The 20,611-nt window shown below is 42.1% G+C and overlaps 1 protein-coding gene across 5 annotated transcripts; it reads left to right on the top strand.

Annotated features, from left to right (window-relative positions):
* On the top strand, positions 1-20,256 carry gdpd5a (glycerophosphodiester phosphodiesterase domain containing 5a). Of its 5 annotated transcripts, none has more exons than XM_054755599.1 (17): positions 1-278; positions 4,671-4,845; positions 7,595-7,698; positions 8,647-8,740; positions 8,814-8,873; positions 8,959-9,057; positions 9,961-10,054; positions 11,560-11,705; positions 11,882-11,964; positions 12,313-12,463; positions 13,352-13,582; positions 14,682-14,827; positions 14,960-15,107; positions 15,404-15,486; positions 18,299-18,313; positions 18,559-18,671; positions 19,732-20,256. In XM_054755599.1, exons 2-17 carry the CDS (start codon positions 4,729-4,731, stop codon positions 19,818-19,820), a joined length of 1,773 nt encoding a protein of 590 aa, XP_054611574.1. In that variant the 5' UTR covers positions 1-278; positions 4,671-4,728; the 3' UTR covers positions 19,821-20,256. The 5 variants fall into 5 exon arrangements, with proteins under 5 accessions (XP_054611574.1, XP_054611575.1, XP_054611576.1 ...); XM_054755600.1 differs by having other exon boundaries at positions 13,352-13,573; XM_054755601.1 differs by lacking the exon at positions 18,299-18,313.
* Positions 20,257-20,611: the final 355 nt, after the last annotated feature.

Raw genomic sequence — 20,611 nt, forward strand, 5'->3', positions numbered from 1 at the left:
CTCCTCCCACCCCGAAGAGGATTTGTAATCTGGTTGTCTTCTGTCGCCGCAGCAACCACTAACTTTTTTTTTTTTAACTAACTAGAATAAAACATTAGAATTTTCAAGTGTTTTTGAGGATTTTGCTCAACCTGGAGTGGACTAATGTGTGGCAATCCCTGCTGTCATTTTGAGTCCAATGAAAAGACCGTTAACAGCTTTAACGTCATGTTATCGTCTAATGGAATAACTCTTTAAAAACATTTCAACTTCTCAGGAAGAAAAACGTCTGTGTTGAGGTAAGAAAAGTATCTCAGTTATTGTCACTTGCTTCTCATGCTTTGTGTTATTACAATAAAGTTTAAATTGGATGAGATGTGTGTTTATCCTGGTGTTATGATAATAACACTGAAGCGGATTAGACCTTGTTGGAACTTGTTGCCGTTGTGGTCTATTAGACCACAACACTGACAGTATTACGGTAATGCTAATAGTAATAGTCATGCTAATTGGACTTTAGCTCATTTAATTCTACCCCTTCTCCATGTCACTGCAATCAGTATTCATTTGTTACAATTACCACTTTATTTTTACAGTAAAAGGAAAAAATATGTGTAATAGTAACGTCTATAGCAATGTGGGCAGACACCTTGTTCGTTAATACAAACTATGATAATAATTCGTTCAGTAATAGAAATAATAATGATTGCTTCCTGTTTGTTAAGCAGCTTTTCATAATATTCAAAACCGCCCCTCTGATGCCATAGCGGTCTAATTTGTTAATTAAGATATTAACGTAATAATTTAATTTAATAATTACATCAATTACTAATTTAAATAAATACATTACAATTAATTTAATTTAAATAAATTAAGAATGTAATACTAATGTATGTAATACTGTACATACATGAATGTAATACTAATAATAGAGCCAAGCTAATATACAGCAACAGAAAAATCTGAGGACAAAATCATATAAAATATGTGAAAAAGGTATTTTAAACACTAAAAAAAAGAAAATAAGTAAAATGATAAAGCTGTTTAATTAAACGATTAATTATTGAGAACTACTTTAAGAATGAACGCTACGCACATGGCTCCGTTTACGATTAGTCATCGTTTCAACAGACAAACATGACCTCAAATGACTGAAGTATCAACACTATCGATATTCTGATTTGAGTGTCGATTTTAGAGCATGAAGAGCTGGTATCGCAAGTATCGATCTTTCATCATCAATCCATTCACCACTAGTTTCCAGGGGTGTTTTAATAGAGGGCTCTATAGTCAGACAAGGTGAATCTCATTACGTGCATTGTTAGCTGCTTCACAGAAAAGAGAAAGACGTGTGTTCGTGTGTCACATAAGGATTGTGGATGATGGGCAAATCCCCCAAAAAGTCACATCGAAGTTACAAATCAAAATCCCAAAAACATCTTGTCACTTACGCAACTTTCCGAAATCAAGCACACCTTTCCATGTGTGTACGTCACGTGACATAGACAGGAAGACATGTAGCCGGCAACATGAGAGGAGGAAATTTGCCCACTATTTTCAATTTGTAGAGCCAAAGGACAATAATGTGAGTGTCCGGTGTAAACAGTGCCCTCGGGACGAACGACTCTCCATGGCTGCCAAATCCTGCGTCCAACCTCTCGACAACGCCAACACGCTTATGTGAAGCCAAAGGCTTATGGTGGTGTCAGGTGACATTGTGTTGCAATCCCAAAGTACTGAAGAACCTCAGTTACTGTACGCCATGGTGAGCGTGTTTTTCATTTAACGTGAAAAATTTATGGCAAAATTTTGCCTCAGTCAGCGTACAATACGGCGTACGTCTTGTCTTGTTGTTAAAACACCGTGTTAGTCCAACTGTGTTGTATCTATTTTTGTACTTTGGATACTGCTTTATCGTGTTTGTTAAACTTTCCCTTTCAATTTGGTATCAAATTAATATGCAGACTTAAATCATAGCGATTGCAAGTGGACAAAAGCGAAGCTCAAGTTCAACCCATTCAAACAGAAGGATCCTAACATCCGGCTGTAATAAAAGATATACTGTATAGGATGAATACTTACCTGTTTATCAGTGCTCATGTAAAACTTTTATCCAAATTTTATCATGCAAAAGACACATTTTTGAAACAGAAATTAATGATGATTAAACAAGGTTTATTTTTTTAAGGAGAAGGGGTTACAGGCAACCAGTTCCAAACAAAAACACAACAAGTCAACACACATATGACACACAATGTAACAACGCACATGCCACAATTAAACCCAGATTTTCCCCCCGGAAAGCATGCTGCGTCATTACGGTAATCATAGGGACTACGTTCTAGCCGCTAAAGAATGTCTTGCATATGATGGGGATCGCCGCATGGAACAGGCAGTACCATCATATGTGACGGAGAGGGACAGAGAAGTGAGCGCTCTACGACAAATTATTGCAGAAAAGACTTTTTTTAAATTTAATGGTTCACCATGTTTGTCGCACTTTTGCTGTGTTTTTGCTTGATTGCAACACATGTGAAGAAGGTCGTCTGGGATGTGAAAAAGAAGGGACGTTGACATACTCTTGATGTGATATTGGTATGTTATCATCTGGGTGTGAGAATTGTACCTAAACTGAAGTAAGGCAGCAATGGGAAGATTTTTTTGTTTTCGGGGGAGCTAAAGACCTACGTCACGATCACTGCTCCTCTGCTTTTACCACTTCACGGACAGCTGTTACATTTGTCATCCAATTATACCAAATACCCAATTCTTCTTTCCTGTTTGCTGATAACCGTTAGCAGGTAACCGGTTGAGGGGTGTGTGTGTCTGTGTAGCTCTGAGCCGCGGTGGGCTGGTCGGGGTGAGGGGCTGCAGCTGACTCCCGTTTCTTGACCAATTCTAAGAAACTCTGCGTGGTGGGTTGAGCGTGCATTCTGTGGAATTTGAACTTTTCGGCCAAGAGGAGAAGAATGGAGATTTACCCTGTTTACAACTTGAGATTTATTGAACATTGTATTACAAGAAACGTACTATCGTGCCTCACTGGGATCCAGTATTACAGTATAGAAATGTACTACAGAAAAAAAAGTAAAAGAATTAGGCTCTCTGGCTCCAAGCCTTCATGTCATTGTAGCTAATGAGCGTTGTGGTGGAACGAGTGGAGACTCTATTTTGGCTTAATTCTAAGAAAGGGTAAGGATATTAATAACGCACACATAGAATTTTTATGAGGGAATGAATGATGAAAGACAGTGACCGATATAAAAGGCTAATAATAGACAGACATTCATTCATTCATTCGGATTTGCAGTTGCAAGTAGTTGGGAAATATTAGAACCTGATGACAAGTCTACATACAATCAACTTTAACATCTAAGACATTCTTTTGAAAAGTATTGTTGCTCCACAGACACTTTATGGCTTTATTATCGAATAAAAAATACGTAATGCTTTTTTGTCTCATTAAATACATTTTCCCTCACCTTAACTGAATTACTGTCATGTAATGTGTTATGAATCAGTGACAAATGTTTGAACTAAATGCATGTGTTCCAATATGTCATATAACATAGTCATGTTCTGCACAAGACATTCCTTCCTGCTGCCAAATCAGCGTTTTTCTGTGGTGGAAGCGAGTAGAGCTCCTCTTTTTGTGGATGTTTTCCAGTAACCAGTCAGTCTTAAACAGTCTTCTTTTTCTTCTCTTTCAAATGAAAACTTACTGCCTCTTCTGATGCCTTTTTGTATGATTCTGCCTGACACGACTTGATCTTTGACGAGTTTGTTGACTTCCTCCAACAGCAGTTGTAACCCCAAACAAAGTCCAGTGCTGTCATCATATTCTCATTGTTTTGTGTAAATAAGCCTTCATAGCAAGGCGTCATCTAGTTCATCTAGAAGCCTTATTGCAAAATCTAGAGTCTGTTAAGGAGTGGAACATGATCAGCCAATCATATTTGTGGTCATTTTTGTAGAAGCATCCTCAAAGAGTTTCAGTCCATTAAACATCATAATTAAAGTCTCCCCAGGATTTTGCAGGCCCGTTTTTTAGATTGCGGTGGCGTTAAATGCCTGATGGGAGCTCTTCCCAAAAATTGTGGTAGACGGAGTGTTTTTTAGGTGTTGGGCAACATTAGCGTAAAACATTTTGTGGTGGGTAAAGTCAGGCCTTCAAAATAAAAGCATGCCAGTAAAATAACATAGTCGCACCACAGTAGTTAGTGTGGTGGCGCTGTTGAAAATCCTGGTGGACACCAGAATTTCCCTCGCAGTTTTCACTCTCATTTATCCCAAAGGTGTTTGATCAGGTTGATGTCAAGACACTGCAGAGGCCAGTCTAGTTCCCCGAAGAGTTGATGCTGTTACCTTACCTAGGTTCATGGCTGAGGTCAGGGATCTCAAAAAGGTTGGTGACCACTGGTATACAGTATACTGTACAAGGTGTGTCACAAATGTTCCAGGACTGGCGTCACAAAAGTTATATTTCAAGCCATGTGTCAATTGGGTCCCTTTTGTCTCGGCCAATCTTAAAACTTACATCCTTTGGTGCATGGGAAAGAATTTCAATAATCTTATTTCTCAACTGGCTTTGAGCATTTTTAAAGAAAAGATATTGCAAGCAACTTGGACAGGAAGGGCTGTGGTCAATCAGTTTGGACATCTTTAACATCTAATGTCCTAATCTTCTTCAGGGTTCCCAGGCTCGTGGGGGATGCTAACAAGCTGGTGGTACGTTGAGGCTAGAGGAGCATGGTGAAACACCAACCCTTCCAGGTCTATGAGAAGCAGGTGTTTGTGTCCCTTGTCACTGGCATCTATGGTTGCCGCTGGAAACGCTACCAACGCTCTCAAGACGACAGCTCCAGGGTAAGAGAATACTTGTTGTTTATTTTGAGATGGACACTGAATCACACTATCCACCAAGCGCTACAGTTCAGTTAGAATGTAAAGCCTGATCAGGCTTGCATTTCCATTGGAGTGTTTGTAGGCGGAAGTGATAACTCTCTATCGACCAGCCAAAGGACAGCAGTGTGTTTAGAGCCAATTGCAAACACTGCATTACTGTTTGCTGTGTCTCAACAAAAATGAGCTTCAAAGTGGAATGGTGCAGTGTGGCTTTCTTGCAAGCCTTTACGATGGAAACGAAGAAGAATGGGTATTGTACCAATCTGAACCACCTTGGCGGAAACTGAGACTAAGGTGTTGTAATCCAGCCTTTAACAGGGAAGCAGTTGTATTGGGCGACACCAATCCAATATTCTCATGAGATCATAGAGGATCACCTCCTCCTGCCCTGCCAGTTTCTCTAGCAATGTGAGAGTTAATGTGGAGTTAATTTGGGGGTCCGGGGACAGACACAGTCTCTACGGAGGCAAGGGTGGGTAACTGTTTGGGGAGCGTCATTACAGGTATGTGCCACCCAACTCTTAGGTATCAGTCAGGTACATGGTGTTCTGACAAACTCAGCCGTGTGCCTGGAGAAGAGAACAGCAACATCTAAAGTGGGGTGGACACCATCTCTCCTAATAAGCCCAGACTTGCTCCAGAAACTCTGCCAATTGTCTAAAAAGCTCAGAACAGCAAGTGACGAAACAATGATGCGGCTAAACATGTCATCACTCATTGGGTTGGAAAGTGGACCCAAGAGAACGGCCAACACAGAGTTAGCAATCTCACACACAGCAGGTAAACTTAGCGACTTCTGACTGGTACAGTACAACGATGTGACCGCCATCACCCGCCTTAGCCCATGGGACGAAACAACAGCAACCAACATTGGTTTCTCACTGAGAGCCGCTAGTGTGAAGTAAACTATCAGACTGGCGGTGAACGGTGGGTCTGTGCTTTGAACTATGTCAACACCAAACATTCTCCCATCTTCCTTGCTTTCCCAGCTGCTCGGGAACCACCAGGGGAATGTTAGGCACTATGCTAACTGCTACTAGGGGGTGGCTAGCTAGTGTGGCTGAAGACTGGTAATTGAGTTTTGATGGTTTCTGGGTTGTTCCTGAACATCCTAACCAATTTCCTTCAAACTGAGGGTGACAGTTTGGGTTGTCTTCCAGACCTTGACAAAGGTCAAATTGTACTTACATCTTATTTTATGCTGGCAAAGAGACACTACCAGCTGCAGTCAATCATGATCACAAGGTAATGATGAGAAGTTAATACGGCTTGGCCTTGCCAAATTAAAAGACATTCTGTAACCTTCAGCAAGGCATCATGAGATTTAGGTGAAAATGTGAACATATTTGGATGCATAAATGAAGCTTGTCTAATCATTCAACCCCAGAAAATGATTGGTGCAATATTGTCATGTTACTTAATGAAGTTACTGTTTAACAGTATTAAAAAGGCCATGGATGATTGTCTCACTAATCACCATACCCCCTCTTACAGTCTCTTCTGTGCCTATCCTTAATCGTCCAGGTCAGAGGAGGGGGTTTGAGCCATCGTCTGCTTACAACGTCCTAACATCTCTCCCCCAAATATTGTGTCATTCCATAGGAAGGGTGACCATGAACGAGCTGTTTTGCCAGCAGGATACATTGACTCCAGTAGTGACTGGCATGTTGACATTGTCTGTGGTTAGGAATGATTCCCTTGTGTTTCTTTTCACAACCTCCTTCCGCTCCTCTACAAACTCTGACCTTTCACATTACTTTCCTGTACTGACTGCTAATTATCTCCCAGCCTCTTGTGGAATGGTGAGTTCAGGCCTGGTGAGGTGCCAAAGCTGATCAATGCTCAGCAGGATGTGTCAAGTGGCCTATCATTGCCTTGGCCTCCTCTCACACGGCATTAGATCCTGATCCTGTTAACTACCGAAGAAGCGAATCCTTGAGTATTGCATAAGCTCTCCTTCATAACTTTGTCCCACACGTCAACTTCGAAGACCAGCTGTAAAACAAATCAGATCATACAATACAACTGTACCGATTCACAAGCTTGATTATTGGTGTGTTGATCTATGATTACTGAATTCAATTGAGAAAAAAATTGCTAACTCAGAGCTTTGCCTTCTCGCTCAGCTTTCTTCACCAAGAGCACTTGACTGTTCCATAAGTTTTACACACTAGAGTTTTTGCTGAATCGGTCATTCACTTACTAACTCCGCTAATTAAATTAAACAATCACCCAGTTGTCAAACTTCATGAATTGTACAACTGTTCTTCAAACCACTTTTATATAACTGTAAACACAACAGATCTTTGTCCTTGCCTCAAATTGATGCTCCTGTCTGCTTCCTGCCTGAGTTGGACCACAGGCTTGACACAACAAACGGTTCACTCACTCAACCCGCTCGTTTCAATGACTCTCGGGTTGACGAAGACTCACGTTTTACTGACTCACAGGTGCAAATTGCAAATTCTGCACATGCGCTTTGTGGCGAGTGACTCATCAGAACTCGAGTCAGTAAAAGGAATTGAGTTTCCTATCATTATTACACACAGTAAAACTGACTCAATGTATTCAAGGGGTTTTGATCCTTGGCTAAAATCAATCAAACAAACAAAATCATCAAAAATTATTAAATTTGTTTATATTGTTTTTAGGGCTAATTTTTGGATTAGTGTGAAAAAAAACTTACGCTGATCTCTCCCTATTTTTACAGTGGGAATGTTCATGGTTTATGATCCTGAGCACCTCCTTTCTGCTGCTTCTCTTTTGGGCCTACTTCTGGTTGGTGGCGCAAAATGATTTCAATGAGTTTAACTGGTAAGTCAGCTTTTTTAAATAGTGTGTTTGTAACAGCGAAGGATGACTCAATGTCCTTGACTGACTATGGGGAAAATTAAATAATTCTCTTCATCTTTATTTTCTAAAGGTGCACTAGCTACACATTGCCAATGTCAATGTGTCTCAAGAGCCCTTTACACGAGACTGTTTAGAACTAAAAACTGTTGGTCGCTTGTTTCTATGAAAGCAGTCTTTCTGAGGCATATCAAAGACATCTGATTCCAGTGTGAGCATTAAAAAAACACCTCCGTTAGCATATGCCACCATTAGCCTGTTTTTCGGTTAGCGTCGAAAATTAACACCAAAATTTTGCCTCGCTTTGCGTACATTTAGCGTATAATATGGCATATTGTGTTGTGTTATTAATGCACTGTGTGCATCCAACTGTGTTCTTGATGTATTTTTATCACAAAACATCCTTGTAGGCAGACTATTAGCTTGCTAATACTTGCTAATACTTGCTTAAACCGGAAGTCATCTTCGTCGCCCATACAGAAGACGAATGCGATGGACAAATGATTTTTAAGGTTACTTTTTCCTTCATTGAAGACGTGATTGACACGAATTGAAAGACACGATGTGGCAGCGAGATCAACACGGATAACACCTTCGTGTTTTGCCGTGAATTATTTTTTGGAATTCAGTAGCGCTGCTCACCTTCTTCATCAAATTGCTGAAACTTTCTTTGGCTCCATTTTGGGTTATTTTTCACAAGCTGTGATCACAAGAAAAGCAGAGGCTTGAGGTGAGAAACAATACTGAATTCAAGGAATAACTCATGGCAAAACACGAATGTGGTGTCCGTGTTGATCTCGCGTTGATCTCGTCAAAATGTGTATTTTCTGGTGATGAACTATACTTTTGATGAGAAAACATACATGCCAGTCTACTAATAGAAATACTAACTCTAACCTGTTCAATTTCCAGGTCAGTGTATAACCGCTCTGGAGAATGGAGGGACGAAACCGTGCCCATCCTGGCATCCACCACTGTGGGATTAAGCTATATTTCAGTCTTGATGGTAAAAAGCTTTTTCATTGAAGCACAGTTTTAATTGCAGAGTATCAAGACTAAGATCTTGGATTCTTTATCAGATCTTGGCACTTTTCCATATATCCTTGGGCCAGCAGTTGAATCTCTACTGGCTGCACAAGGTGCAGTGACTTCCATTGTTTGCTGTTTGCTCCATGCCAGCTTTTCCAAACACATCATCACGTTGTCATTGTCTCGTTTTGACAGATCGGAGTTCTGGCTACACTGCTTACCACAATCTCTGGTGTTGTCTCCGTTGAGGACATATGGGGCGAGGAGTGGGGTGTCCTGCTCGTGTCGCTGCAGGTTAGTTTACACTCCAAACCACTTGACTAAAGGGAGGTTGACTCTTGGTTAAACCAAAGAAACATCTTTAAAGACCTCATCATTACAGTGATTCGGCATTCAGGGCCCTGCAAATTTTCGGATTTATATTTACGTTTGTAATAGATGCCAGCCATTGTGACTGCACAAGTGTACGTTGGTAAACCTCACTTCTGCCTTAAATTTAAACATTTTGTCCATCATCCACAATCCTTATTGAACAGAAGAACACATATTTATATTCATATACTGTATTATTATAATACATTTCATTCACCACAAGGCAGTAATAATTTATAAATATGTGCTAATACAAGTAAAATGTACAACATACATGTATGACTGTTAGAAAGCCCACAATTTTTACATATTTATGTCTTTGTTTCATTGATGTTCTTTTACCAAGCGTTCAGATTTTGCACTTTTTTCGGCGGTCCTTGAATGCGCCATAGTTGAATGCTGTGACTGGCTAAACCGTGGCCCCAATCATTCATTAGCGGTGCGCAGCCATACATTTTATACTTGAAGCGCGTTTAATAAATGTATGAGGCATAATTACGATTTAAACCTGGATTATGTCACGAGTGAACAATGGCAGTTGAAGAGAGAAGGAGAGGTCTACTGTAGAGCCAAATCTAATCCAATAGTTACAGCAGTCACTTTTATTGTAAATGTTGATCCCAAATCGGGGGAGAACGTCAAGCTAGCAGTAGGGTTTGGAGGGGGTGTGTGGGTTTTTTTACGGGCGCATCAATTACTCACGTTTTTTTGGCATTCGCTGGTGGTTCTGGAACGTACATTGTCACTCTGTCCTGGTGTTTGCTATAACAAAGGCTCCACCAACGTAATCATAATTAGTCCAGTTACTGATTGTTTCAATGTCAGTTCACAGCACCTTTTCTGCACATTGGAGCGCTAACAACCGTCACAGCTCTCAGCTGGCTGGTAGCTGGATATGTGGTCCGCAGAGAGAGATCCAGTAAGTCTTCTCTTCTGTTTGAGTTCCGTTTTCCATGACAGTGTTCACATGTGAAGACATCACAGTCAAAAACAAACGCAACACTATGTATGTGTATGTGTACAATGTTTATACTTGTCATGCTTCTCCAGCTCTCCAGCTAAGTGTGATTTACTACACTGCTACTGTGTCCAGTGGAGTAGTATTACAGTACTTACCGAAGTTCGTATCACTTATAGACTGACGAAGGCGATTGAGAATGATGGTTTCGTCTTTCTGGAGGGTGTGCGTAGTGCTTCTTTAAGCCCCCGTCACACAAAGCACGAATCAGCAAGAATCAAGCAGAAACCAATCAGAATGCAAAAGTTTCAAAATATGCGCCACATTCGGGAAAGGATTTGTAAGAATGCCGTTTGAATACTTCGATTACGTTTCTAACCCATTTCGAATCATTCTTGTACATTCGACTCGAATGTAGTTGGAACACAGTAGGAATAATAACAATACTGTTAGAATGTAGCCCGTGGTGGAGTTAAGCTTGGCTGCTTTTTTCCTTGGTGGCATGAAGTGATGTGAATAAGGCGATACGTCGCAGCGAAATTTCAGCGGCAGCTGGCTGCGTTTTGTCAGAATGTTTGGAATGCTGTTGGAATGCCGTAAGAATATTTTGAATGCAGTTGCAATACCGTTCGAATGCCGTTCGATATTTTTACACTTCGAATTCACCTGGAAAGTTTTAGCATTAGCATCAAAACATTTGGGCCGGCCACAAGAATGGGCCCTAATAATTGGAATGTACTCAGAATGCAGTCAGAATTTTTAGAATGCACTTTGAATATCTTGGAATTTTCATTGCGACGTTAATCCAGCTCATTCCGCCTCTAGTGTGACTAGGGTATTACAAATGTTCTTCCTGCCCATGTTCCTTCTTTCTGCAAAATACCTTTCTGTAAAACCTTCAATCTTAAGACTCTATAAGAGTCTATAAGACTTAAGCTGAGATGTAAGGAAGCTGATATTTACTCAGCTTTCTGTTGGGTGTTGTTATGCGTCGCCTGGTTGCCATTGCACTTGCCTCACTCAGGGCTAGCGGACTGAGAACCATCTCTCAGGCAGTCTCGGTCCCCCCGTTTGGTCCGGTCCTGGGTTTGGTATACTGCGTTCACACTTGACTGTACGAACCGTACTATCGTACACCCGTTTGCTACATTTTGCCAGGTTTAGGTGTTTTTTCTTTGTGAAAAACAGGCGGCTGGATAAACAACTCTGTGAAACGTCATACCCACTGTGAAGTTGTTTTCATCTGACCTTTTGGAACACATCGATGACGAAAACCGAGGTTCTACTGTTCAGTCGTTTCTCTTATGGAGCGGTTAACTGGTTCAGGCTAAATTCTATTGAAAATATGTGGGGTAACCTGAAAGGATCTATAGACAGATTTGGTATAGATTACATACTGGTAGTTTCTGTTTATGCTGTTTATAAATTAAAAGCTGACGACAATTTTCCTTTTTCCTTTGTCTTAGATTTCCAAATAATGGTATTAATCATCTACATCATCATTCTCCTGGCCCTCTATTTGGCACCGCTCACATTCACCTGCCCCTGCATAATGGAGGGCCACAGCCTCAAACCTCGACCAGATGTTATTGGAAGACGGGGAGCTCCAATGGTGAGTTGATCTTTTTCCAGCCCTCATTGTCTGATCCAGTCCAAGAGCATGTGTAGCACCGTGGGGGAAGCGTGACATCACCAAGTGGGTACACGTATGTGTGAGCAGTGCGTAATTGTTCTGAATATATCAATGGTGGACATCATAAAGGTAAATATCTTTTCTCTGTGCTCCAGCTGGCTCCAGAAAACACCATGGCGTCCTTCAACAGAGCCCTCCAGCATGGAGCCAGCTCCCTGGAGGCTGATGTCACTCTCAGGTTAATAACTACACATTTCTGACATTTCCATGCAAACTTGTTCATATTTAATTGAATCCCGGCCGCTTTGAAGTTCCTTATGAGCAGAAGCTCAGCTGTGATAGACATGCTGAAGCTATCAGGCAAAGCAAAGCTCCATCTGCTGGGGTACTGTCTCACTTGCTCCCAACATAGGGGATCCTTTTAGCTACTGGCTAGTGTGTTCAACTCTCTGTGGTTTGAGCCCAGGTGTGTGCAGGGCTGGACCTCGTGGAATGGCCACTGTTACATGCATTTCCTCGATATATAGTTAGCCAGCTTGTCAGCAGGCTTGTTTAATGCCATATTGTGTTGTATTGTCTCGTCTAGTGTGGATGGAATTCCCTTTCTCATGCGAGATCGCACCTTGAGAAGAACCACAGACGTTAGGACGGTATTTCCAGACAGGCAGCACGACGACGCTTCGTCCTTCAACTGGACAGAGTTACGGTCCCTCAACGCGGGCCGCTGGTTTCTAGAGGTAACGAAACTCAGCTCAAACTAATGTATTTTACTTTTTTCCGCTTCTAAAGTATCAACGTCATCCACGTTCTGCTATGATTCGGTATAATCCAGGGGCGTCCACACATAGTGAAAAATTTAATGGGATGTGAAAATGCTGAAGAGCTGCCTACTGGTCAGTGCACTGATATTCTTTTTATTTCTCTTATATTCTTTTTATTTTATTATATCTTATTCATATTGCATTGCTTTTTATTTAAGAGTGTTTATCTTTTTCTGCTGCAATTGAGGTACTGTAACCAATCAATTTCCCTTTTGGATCAATAAAGCCTGTCTAAGTCTGAGTCTGAATGATGAATGAAAGGGATAAATGAACATTTAAGGTTGCTATTACCTTCACTGAAGACGTGTTGTTGACAAAGACACCTTCCACCTTCCTGTTTTGCCGGGAGTGATTTCTTGAATTCAGTCGTGTTTCTCTCCTTCTTTGTCAAAATGCTGGCACTTCTAACTTTCTGTGGGCCCATGTTGGGTTATTTTGTGGTCGTGATCAAAAGTAAAGCAGAGGTTTGAGGTGAGAAACACTACTGAATTCAAGAAATAACTCACGGCAAAGCAGATCCCGCTGCCACATTGTGTTTTTGACAACAATCATGTCTTCACTGAAGGTAACGGTAACCTTAAATGTTCATTTATCCCTTTCATTAAGCATTTATCTCTTTTTGTTTATATTTTTTTATGAATTAATATTTAATTCATTGTTTTGTGCATGTAAAACTATAATTACTTGTGTTATGGGAAACATTTATTTGGTTAGCGTACATTTCTGTTAGAGTTGGAACGTCTGGAAGGGATTAATGATGCTAACCAAGGTTCCACTGTATCTGTTTCTTTCCTTCGTCCCCAGAGGGACCCCTACTGGACAGTAGAAACATTGACCGGGAGGGATCGGAGCAGAATAGGCAACCAGACGGTTTGCAGTCTGTTGGAAATGCTTCGCCTGGCGGTCAGAGCCAACAGCTCGGCGCTGCTGAACATCCGCAGGCCCCCACCAGGACACCCTCGCTACCGGAACTGGTTCATGGACACAATGTGGGCCATGCAAAAAGCAGGGATTTCCCATAAGAGGGTGAGGACTGTAGGTCCCTCCACAGTACTGATCTATGCATCACATATGGTCATTGCTCGCAAACGACATGTCACAGTAGACTGTATTTGTGTTCTATACTAACATTTTATCAGCTCTAAATCAGGGGTGTCCACATACTGAAAAATGAAAGGATGCGAGGGCCACTTTGATATTTTGTGAACCAACACATTGTGATATGCTAAGAAGCTACTGTATACTGTATATAGGTCAAGAAAAAACAGCATTTCACCTATGTAATGCAGGTGAAATGCTCCTAAAAATAATGTTTTTTCTATAATAATACAAGTTTATTCTTGTAAAATTGGGACTTTTGTTCTTCATTCCATTATGACTAATATTTTGACTTTATTCCCGTAAAATGACAGCTGTTTTGTCCATTTCTGCTGATTTTTAAAATTTTCTGTTTCATTTCAGCTTTCCTCTTGTAAATGTTCTTCTTGTAATTATAACAATAATGTTTTTTTCTTTATTTCAACATTGTTACTAAAATGATATTTTTCCTCATTTTAAGTTTATTCTCATAAAATTGCACCTTTTTCTCATTAGGAAACCATTTTTTTCTCTTAATATTTTGACTTTGACTAAGTTTCTGCTAATGATTTTTTGTCTAGTTTTTCTTTATTCCAATGTTATAAATTTTCTTCCAAAAATAACAATAATAATAATTGTTTTTGACTTTAAAAAAATTGACTTTTTTCTTTCATATTTCAACTTCATGCTACTAAAGACATTTTTCGTCATACTATTGCTTTATTCTTGTGAAATTATTGCTTTTTTTCCTTTTGATTGATTTTCCCATTTTTGCTGCTGTTGTTGGTTTTTTTAAAGTTTCCTTGTTAAGTTACGTTTGTAGACTGTGCGGCGGGCCGATAAAATCATAGCCGAGGGCCGCCAATGGCCCCCGGGCCGCACTTTGGACACCCCTGCTGTAAATTGTCCACAGGTGTGAATGTGAGTGTGAATGGTTGTATCTGTTCTACATCGTAAATAGATGCTATTAAATGCTATACGTGGCCTTTCTCATTCACTGTCTACGGTGATGTGTAACAACTGATCGGGGTCTGTGTGTGTCACATGCTTGTGCCAGGTGACGTGGACCCCAGACACGGACAGGGGCAGGGTCAGGGGCTTTCAGCAGACGACAAATGAGAAGCTGCCAGTGTTGGAGATCAGGCAGAGGGGCATTACCAGCCTGACCCTTCACTACAGCCAGGCCAGCCACAAAGAGATACGGTAAGATACTGCTCACCATGACTAAGTGGATGATGGATGGATGCAGGGACAGATTCATGCATTTGTGTGGCACGTGTAGCTGCAAAAGGAGTTTTGTAGCAGTGTTGCTCTATTTTTACCCCCCGCCCTCAGGGAGTATCTGGCCAACAATGTGAGTGTGACAGTCTACCCAGTGAATGAGCCGTGGCTGTACTCGCTTCTGTGGTGTAGCGGGGTGCCTTCTGTGTCCTCTGATGCCCCCCAAGTCCTCCGAAAGGTGCCTTACCCCATCTGGCTCATGGTAAACAACTCTCTCGTCTGACACCACACCACACCACGCACAAACACACAAAGGCAAGGTCACAGTGTGACAAGAGGACAGCAGGAGAGGACAGAGACTGACAAGGACGGGCAAGGACGCAGAGAAATCGGAAGGAGCTCAGCGGCGGTCTTCATCTCAGCAGGGAACAACACGGGAGGAGTCTGGCAGCTTGACACAAGGACACATTACAGAAGCTTTCTTTTTAAGAGACGTGCTTGTTGACTGCGCCCTCAAGTGGCTCTTTTGGGAAACGACAGCATTTTATTGTCTTTCAGAGTCAGAATGCTTACGGCTTCATCTGGATCACATCTGATCTTGTCTCGCTCGCTGTGGTGATAGGAATCTTCAGTTTTCAGAAGTAAGTAGAGGAGCGTGTCGGGCTGATAGAACATCCATTCATGCTGGTATATCATCTCCTGTGGGTCTTTACCAGGGGCGGGCAAACTGCGGCCCACTGGGCAGTTCCAAATTCCTTTTTTTAAACCTTTAACATTGAAACTGTAGCTGGCAACATGACTTGTAGTGCTAATGTGGCATGCTTGAGTCGCCAAAATAGTCAGATGCAGTCTGTGGCTTGTACAAAAAAATCCATCCAAACAACACAACACATCAACACACACGACACACGAAGTCACCCACCTACTGCACCATGTGGGCACACAAACAAATATCTACACAATAAATACCTACAATACCCATGCCAAAAAAACACCCATGCATTCCCTCCGCAAGGTATGCTGGGTAGCTTGTGGTGCTCTTTCTCCCAACATTTTGCTGTGTTTGTCGCATTTTTGGTTGATTGCAAAATATGTTGAGGAGGTCGTCAGAGAAGTAAACATACTCTTACTAGCCAACGTTTTATTGTTCATATTGTTGCCGCTGGACTACCCAGCATGCCTTGCGGGCATTTAACAGTTTCAAGTTAGGTGTTGTGTTTACACACGACGATTTATGTGCTGCGTTAACTTGCTGTGGATGTGTTTTGTTTTCACTTCGTTGCACCGTGAGCAAGTCTGTTGTTCTGTTTGATGACCACCCAAAGAGGAGAGCCCGCGATCCAAAAAACTTGCCCACCCCTGGCCTATACAGTGCTGCGTGTTAGGCCACCATTGGTTTCATCACTTCTTGGTTGTGGACAACACAAAACAATACAAGTTGTAAACTGCTGAAGGGGCAAGCATTCCGTCTGGCCTTCCCTGAAAGTACACCTTTAGCATTTAGCAATGATGGTTGCACCCCATGTGCTTACTCAGCAGTGTTTTCCTTCATTTTTATGCACCTCTGTCCATCCTGCCTCGGTTCTTGCCTTACCCTCTGCATGTTTCTGAAATAGTCCTTCTTGCTTTCTCCAAGATTTTGTGATGGTTGCGGGCTAAAATGTCTGATTTGCGATGGTTTGAGGCATCATTGGTTGCACACAAACACAGGGGAACCTCGGTTTATGACTAAAATTACTGATAAAAAATGTCAGTTTGTGTGCTAGTCCGCGGAACCGAGCGCCCAAACAAAGAATCCACGTGCCGGTGACTCTCTCTCTATGAAGAGTTTTCAAGTTTGGGTGCCAAAGACAGAAATCCCGGCCATGGAATCCTTTAATCTTCTTCATTGTGTGTTTGTGTGACTTATTTGTTCATTGAACTCACACAGAACGATAAACAACTCGTGTCTCCTTCCTCCTTATAAGCACAGTGCGCCATTTGCAGGTGAGGCGTTCAGGCACACTGCGCATTTCCGAGTGTTACAGCTCACTTTAAACAGCAGGTCAGAGCCAGCCTGACACAGGGTAGGGCGGGCCATCATGGCCTCCTGTCTCCCTCGTAGTAAACCAGTAAACCATCACAATTACTCCCAAGCTGGTCAATAAATTCATAATTGATTGTTATTATTTTTTATATTTTTACTTAAATCAAGTACCGTATTTTCTGGACTATGAGTCGCTCCGGAGTATCAGTCGCACCCGCCGAAAATGCACAACGAAGAGAAAAAAAACATGTACAGTAAGTCGCGCTGGACTATACTGTAAGTTTCATTTTTGGAGGGAAATCAGTTTCAGTTTCATTTTTCTCGGTTGTCTTTATAAGCGCCGTGCGGCGCTTTGAACAGGCACGTGAACCACGTGCCACTCCAAACCACAGAAGAAGAAAGAACGGATGCGCATAAGTCCGTCGTCTCCCGTAGTGGAATCACTTCCGCGAGTCGTTACGGAGCACAAGACAACAAAACATCAGGAGTATGTCGACTGATGGTCACGTGACGGCGACGAGGTGGCCGTGGGTCAATGACGTCATCGTTCTCGTTGAAGATTACGATTATTTTCAGTGGTACAGGAGTGGTAGGAGTAGCAGATACTGGCACACAAGCCTAGAGCGCCCTCTCGTGGCCGTCAGTGTGGAAAAAAACATGAAAGGCGCTCCAGAGTACAAGTGGCAGGACCAACCAAACCATGAAAAAAGGTGCGACTTATATATGGAAAATACGGTAAATGTCCGTTCCTAAAATTAATGTCATTTTAGTAGCAGAATTGAAATATTCTAGAAAAAATATGTTTTTTTTATTTTTAAAAGTCGTAATATGACAAGCAAACACAGCAAAATAAAGTTGTCATTTTGTAAAATTTGGCTTGTAATAGTTAGAACATGTGCACAAAGTCCAAATATTGTGGAAATGAAGTCATAATATTACGAAAAGAAAATTTCAGGAGAAAGTTGAAATATTTGGAAAATTAAAAAAGAGAAACAACAGCAAAAATGGGGAAAAGGAAGAGCAAAGAGCAAAGTTCACACTAATAATCGTCTTTTTCCACCTTCATCACAAAGCTGGGATGCACTTCTTAGCGTAGCTACATGTGTTGCTTTACAAAGCATCCAAGTGGCATCCTTTCATTTTTCACCATGTGGTCCTTGCTGGAAAAAGTTTGGACACCCCTGCTTTAAGTCAACACCTTCCAAAAAAAAAAAAAAACGCACGATTTGGGAAAAAAGTCTAAAACGAAACCTCAACAAATGCACGGGAAGCTGCTTCAGAACCTCACTTTACCCGTCTGTCTTTTATCCTCTAAACATTTTTTTTTTTTTACATTGTAACCTCTGTCTTCCTGTCTTTGTCCTCTGATGTCCTTATTTTATCTGATCTGCATCAACCTTTCTCTGCCGCCCGCTGGCATTTGTCAGCTTTCATATGATCAGGTAACGCTGCATGCCTTGTTTCTGCCTCCTTGTTTGTCCTCCTTTTCCCGTCGAACACCCCGAGGCTGATCCCTCTGACGTCTTTCAAACATGTTTGCCTCCCGCTTATGAATATAAATTCCCTTAGAAACACATGATTGTGTGTACATCAGCACATCCTACAGGCAGGCTATTCAATGTCGTGGCTCAGGACTTCTGCAGCGCGCTGAACTCTGTGCTTGTCTTTCTTGCTGGTCCCGGAACAGGTGGAGGATGAGTGGAATGCACAACTGTAACCCCGAGCAGATTATGCTGAGCGCTGTGCCAAATCGCTCCAGTCGGGACGTAAACATCATGAAGGAGAAGCTCATTGTCTCAGGTGCAACGTTCAACGCATTCACGCCTGAAAATACGATGAGATGTCACCATCTGCGGTCAAATTCTTACACTTGGATGGTTGGTGGTGAAGACATTGCCTCCGTGCCACACCCACCACGTGTGTCTGACATGCATATTCTTTGCCACTTAAGCTCGTCAGTCTGTCTTACACACTCGCCCTGAATTCGATGTCGATCTGAAAACTCCCCACGGAGGAGAAGGCTAATAAACATGGCTAACCTTTTTTAAGTCTTTCCTGTGCCAACACATGGCTTCAAGGCGTCACCTTCATCATACGTACCAACTACGATTAAGATCTGACCTCGTGGAGCCGAGTTATTAACGTTTACAATTTTGTGCAAAATAGCCAGCTTGACCATCAAAGTTTGTCGCCACGCCCTGCCCACATCCTATGGCGGAGGCTAAATTGGTTCGGAAGATATGACTGCCCATCTGTTTAGTGTCTGTGGTTTTTATTTGGGCTCATTTGGTCAAAGGTCCTAGGAGGAGTTGGCCAAAGTACGACCCCTGGCTCTCGTCCAAATGGCCGACTTCCTGTTTGGTTTGGAATATGAGCCCTTGAGGCTCTTGGTGCATCCTGTGTTGATAGACATCGCCAGCAAAATCTGTGATGATCCGTGAGACAAGCGACGGGGCGCTACTGAGAGACGTTTTGGGGTTCGTGAAATATGAATTCTGTACCCGACACGCTTGCAAATTTAGGTGAATTTTCATGCACGTTAAGGCCCTCAAAAATGCCAGGAATGTGCCAGCAAAATCCTAATAATAAACAAAGCAGTTTCAAGAGGGGCCTAAAAAGGGCAGCTGGGACGGAACAACAAGGCAAGGCAGGAATACGCCGTGAACATAGATCATTTGTAACTTTACCAAAGAGAGTCAGGAGCCTCTCAGAAGTCATGCAGAAAGAATCCAACACGCACAAACTGCCAAAGAACCCCAAGTGTGCCTCGTTGCTCCGTCAGTCATGTCGTGTGTTTGTACAGCATGTGTTGTCATGTCCCCTCATAGGTGACGATCTCAAGCATTCTCATGTCTTACAGAACTCAACGGGCTGAGCAGCACAGAGGAGCTGTCGCTGTTTCCCGAGAACGCTGATGCAAGATACTCTCATGGAGGCCTCAGTCGCTGAAGGAACAAAGATATACAGCGCTCCTGCTTTGATGAGCTCTAGATACCACCTTCTGTATTACGTACAGTACGTGGCCTGCTAGCGAGCATGTGGCGGACAACTGGCATTCAGGCACACCTCTGATGTTCTGCACCAACGCCCTCCTAGCAGAAGCAACAGAACGTTCTTATTTCAAAGGCTGGAAAGTGTTGTACCTATTTCACTTTTTCATCGGCTTCCCTTTTAGTGTATTCAATGCTGATGTAAATGACTTCTTTTGCATATTTGCCATTCAGAGCGCATGTAGTGTACATACTTTGTTCTCATTCATTGTGAAATATGCAGGATAAACTACTACTCACGTGGTTGCCTTTTTGCGAAGTCACCATTTAGAAGACCCTTTTTAGCATGATGAGAAGAATTGCGTTTTAAATAATAAAAAGAAATTATTAAGCGACTCGTGCAGGTTGTTGTTTTGTGCACGTTTGCATACGTCACCAGGAGGTGGATGGGGGGAGACACCAAAAATAGCACGTTGTACGAAGTATATACAAATACAAGGTTGCCAAAAGGAAGAGACAGAACAGGCGGAATTATACACAATTATACAGTAGCTACACAATAAGGAGACGACCAAGTGCAGCACTGCACGGGGCAACCGAGGCGAAGACAAAGGAAACAGACTGGTGTCTTCCTGCCACAGCCGTGTGGCTTATGAAGGCCTGGTTGCTGAGTGAAATCAGGTGTGCACGGGTGGCTCCGCCCCCAGGTGTTCTAACATGCATACGTGGAGAAAAGAACAAAAAAGCAGC

This window comes from Dunckerocampus dactyliophorus, chromosome 16 (assembly GCF_027744805.1).
Source record: "Dunckerocampus dactyliophorus isolate RoL2022-P2 chromosome 16, RoL_Ddac_1.1, whole genome shotgun sequence".
Lineage (NCBI taxonomy): Eukaryota > Metazoa > Chordata > Actinopteri > Syngnathiformes > Syngnathidae > Dunckerocampus > Dunckerocampus dactyliophorus.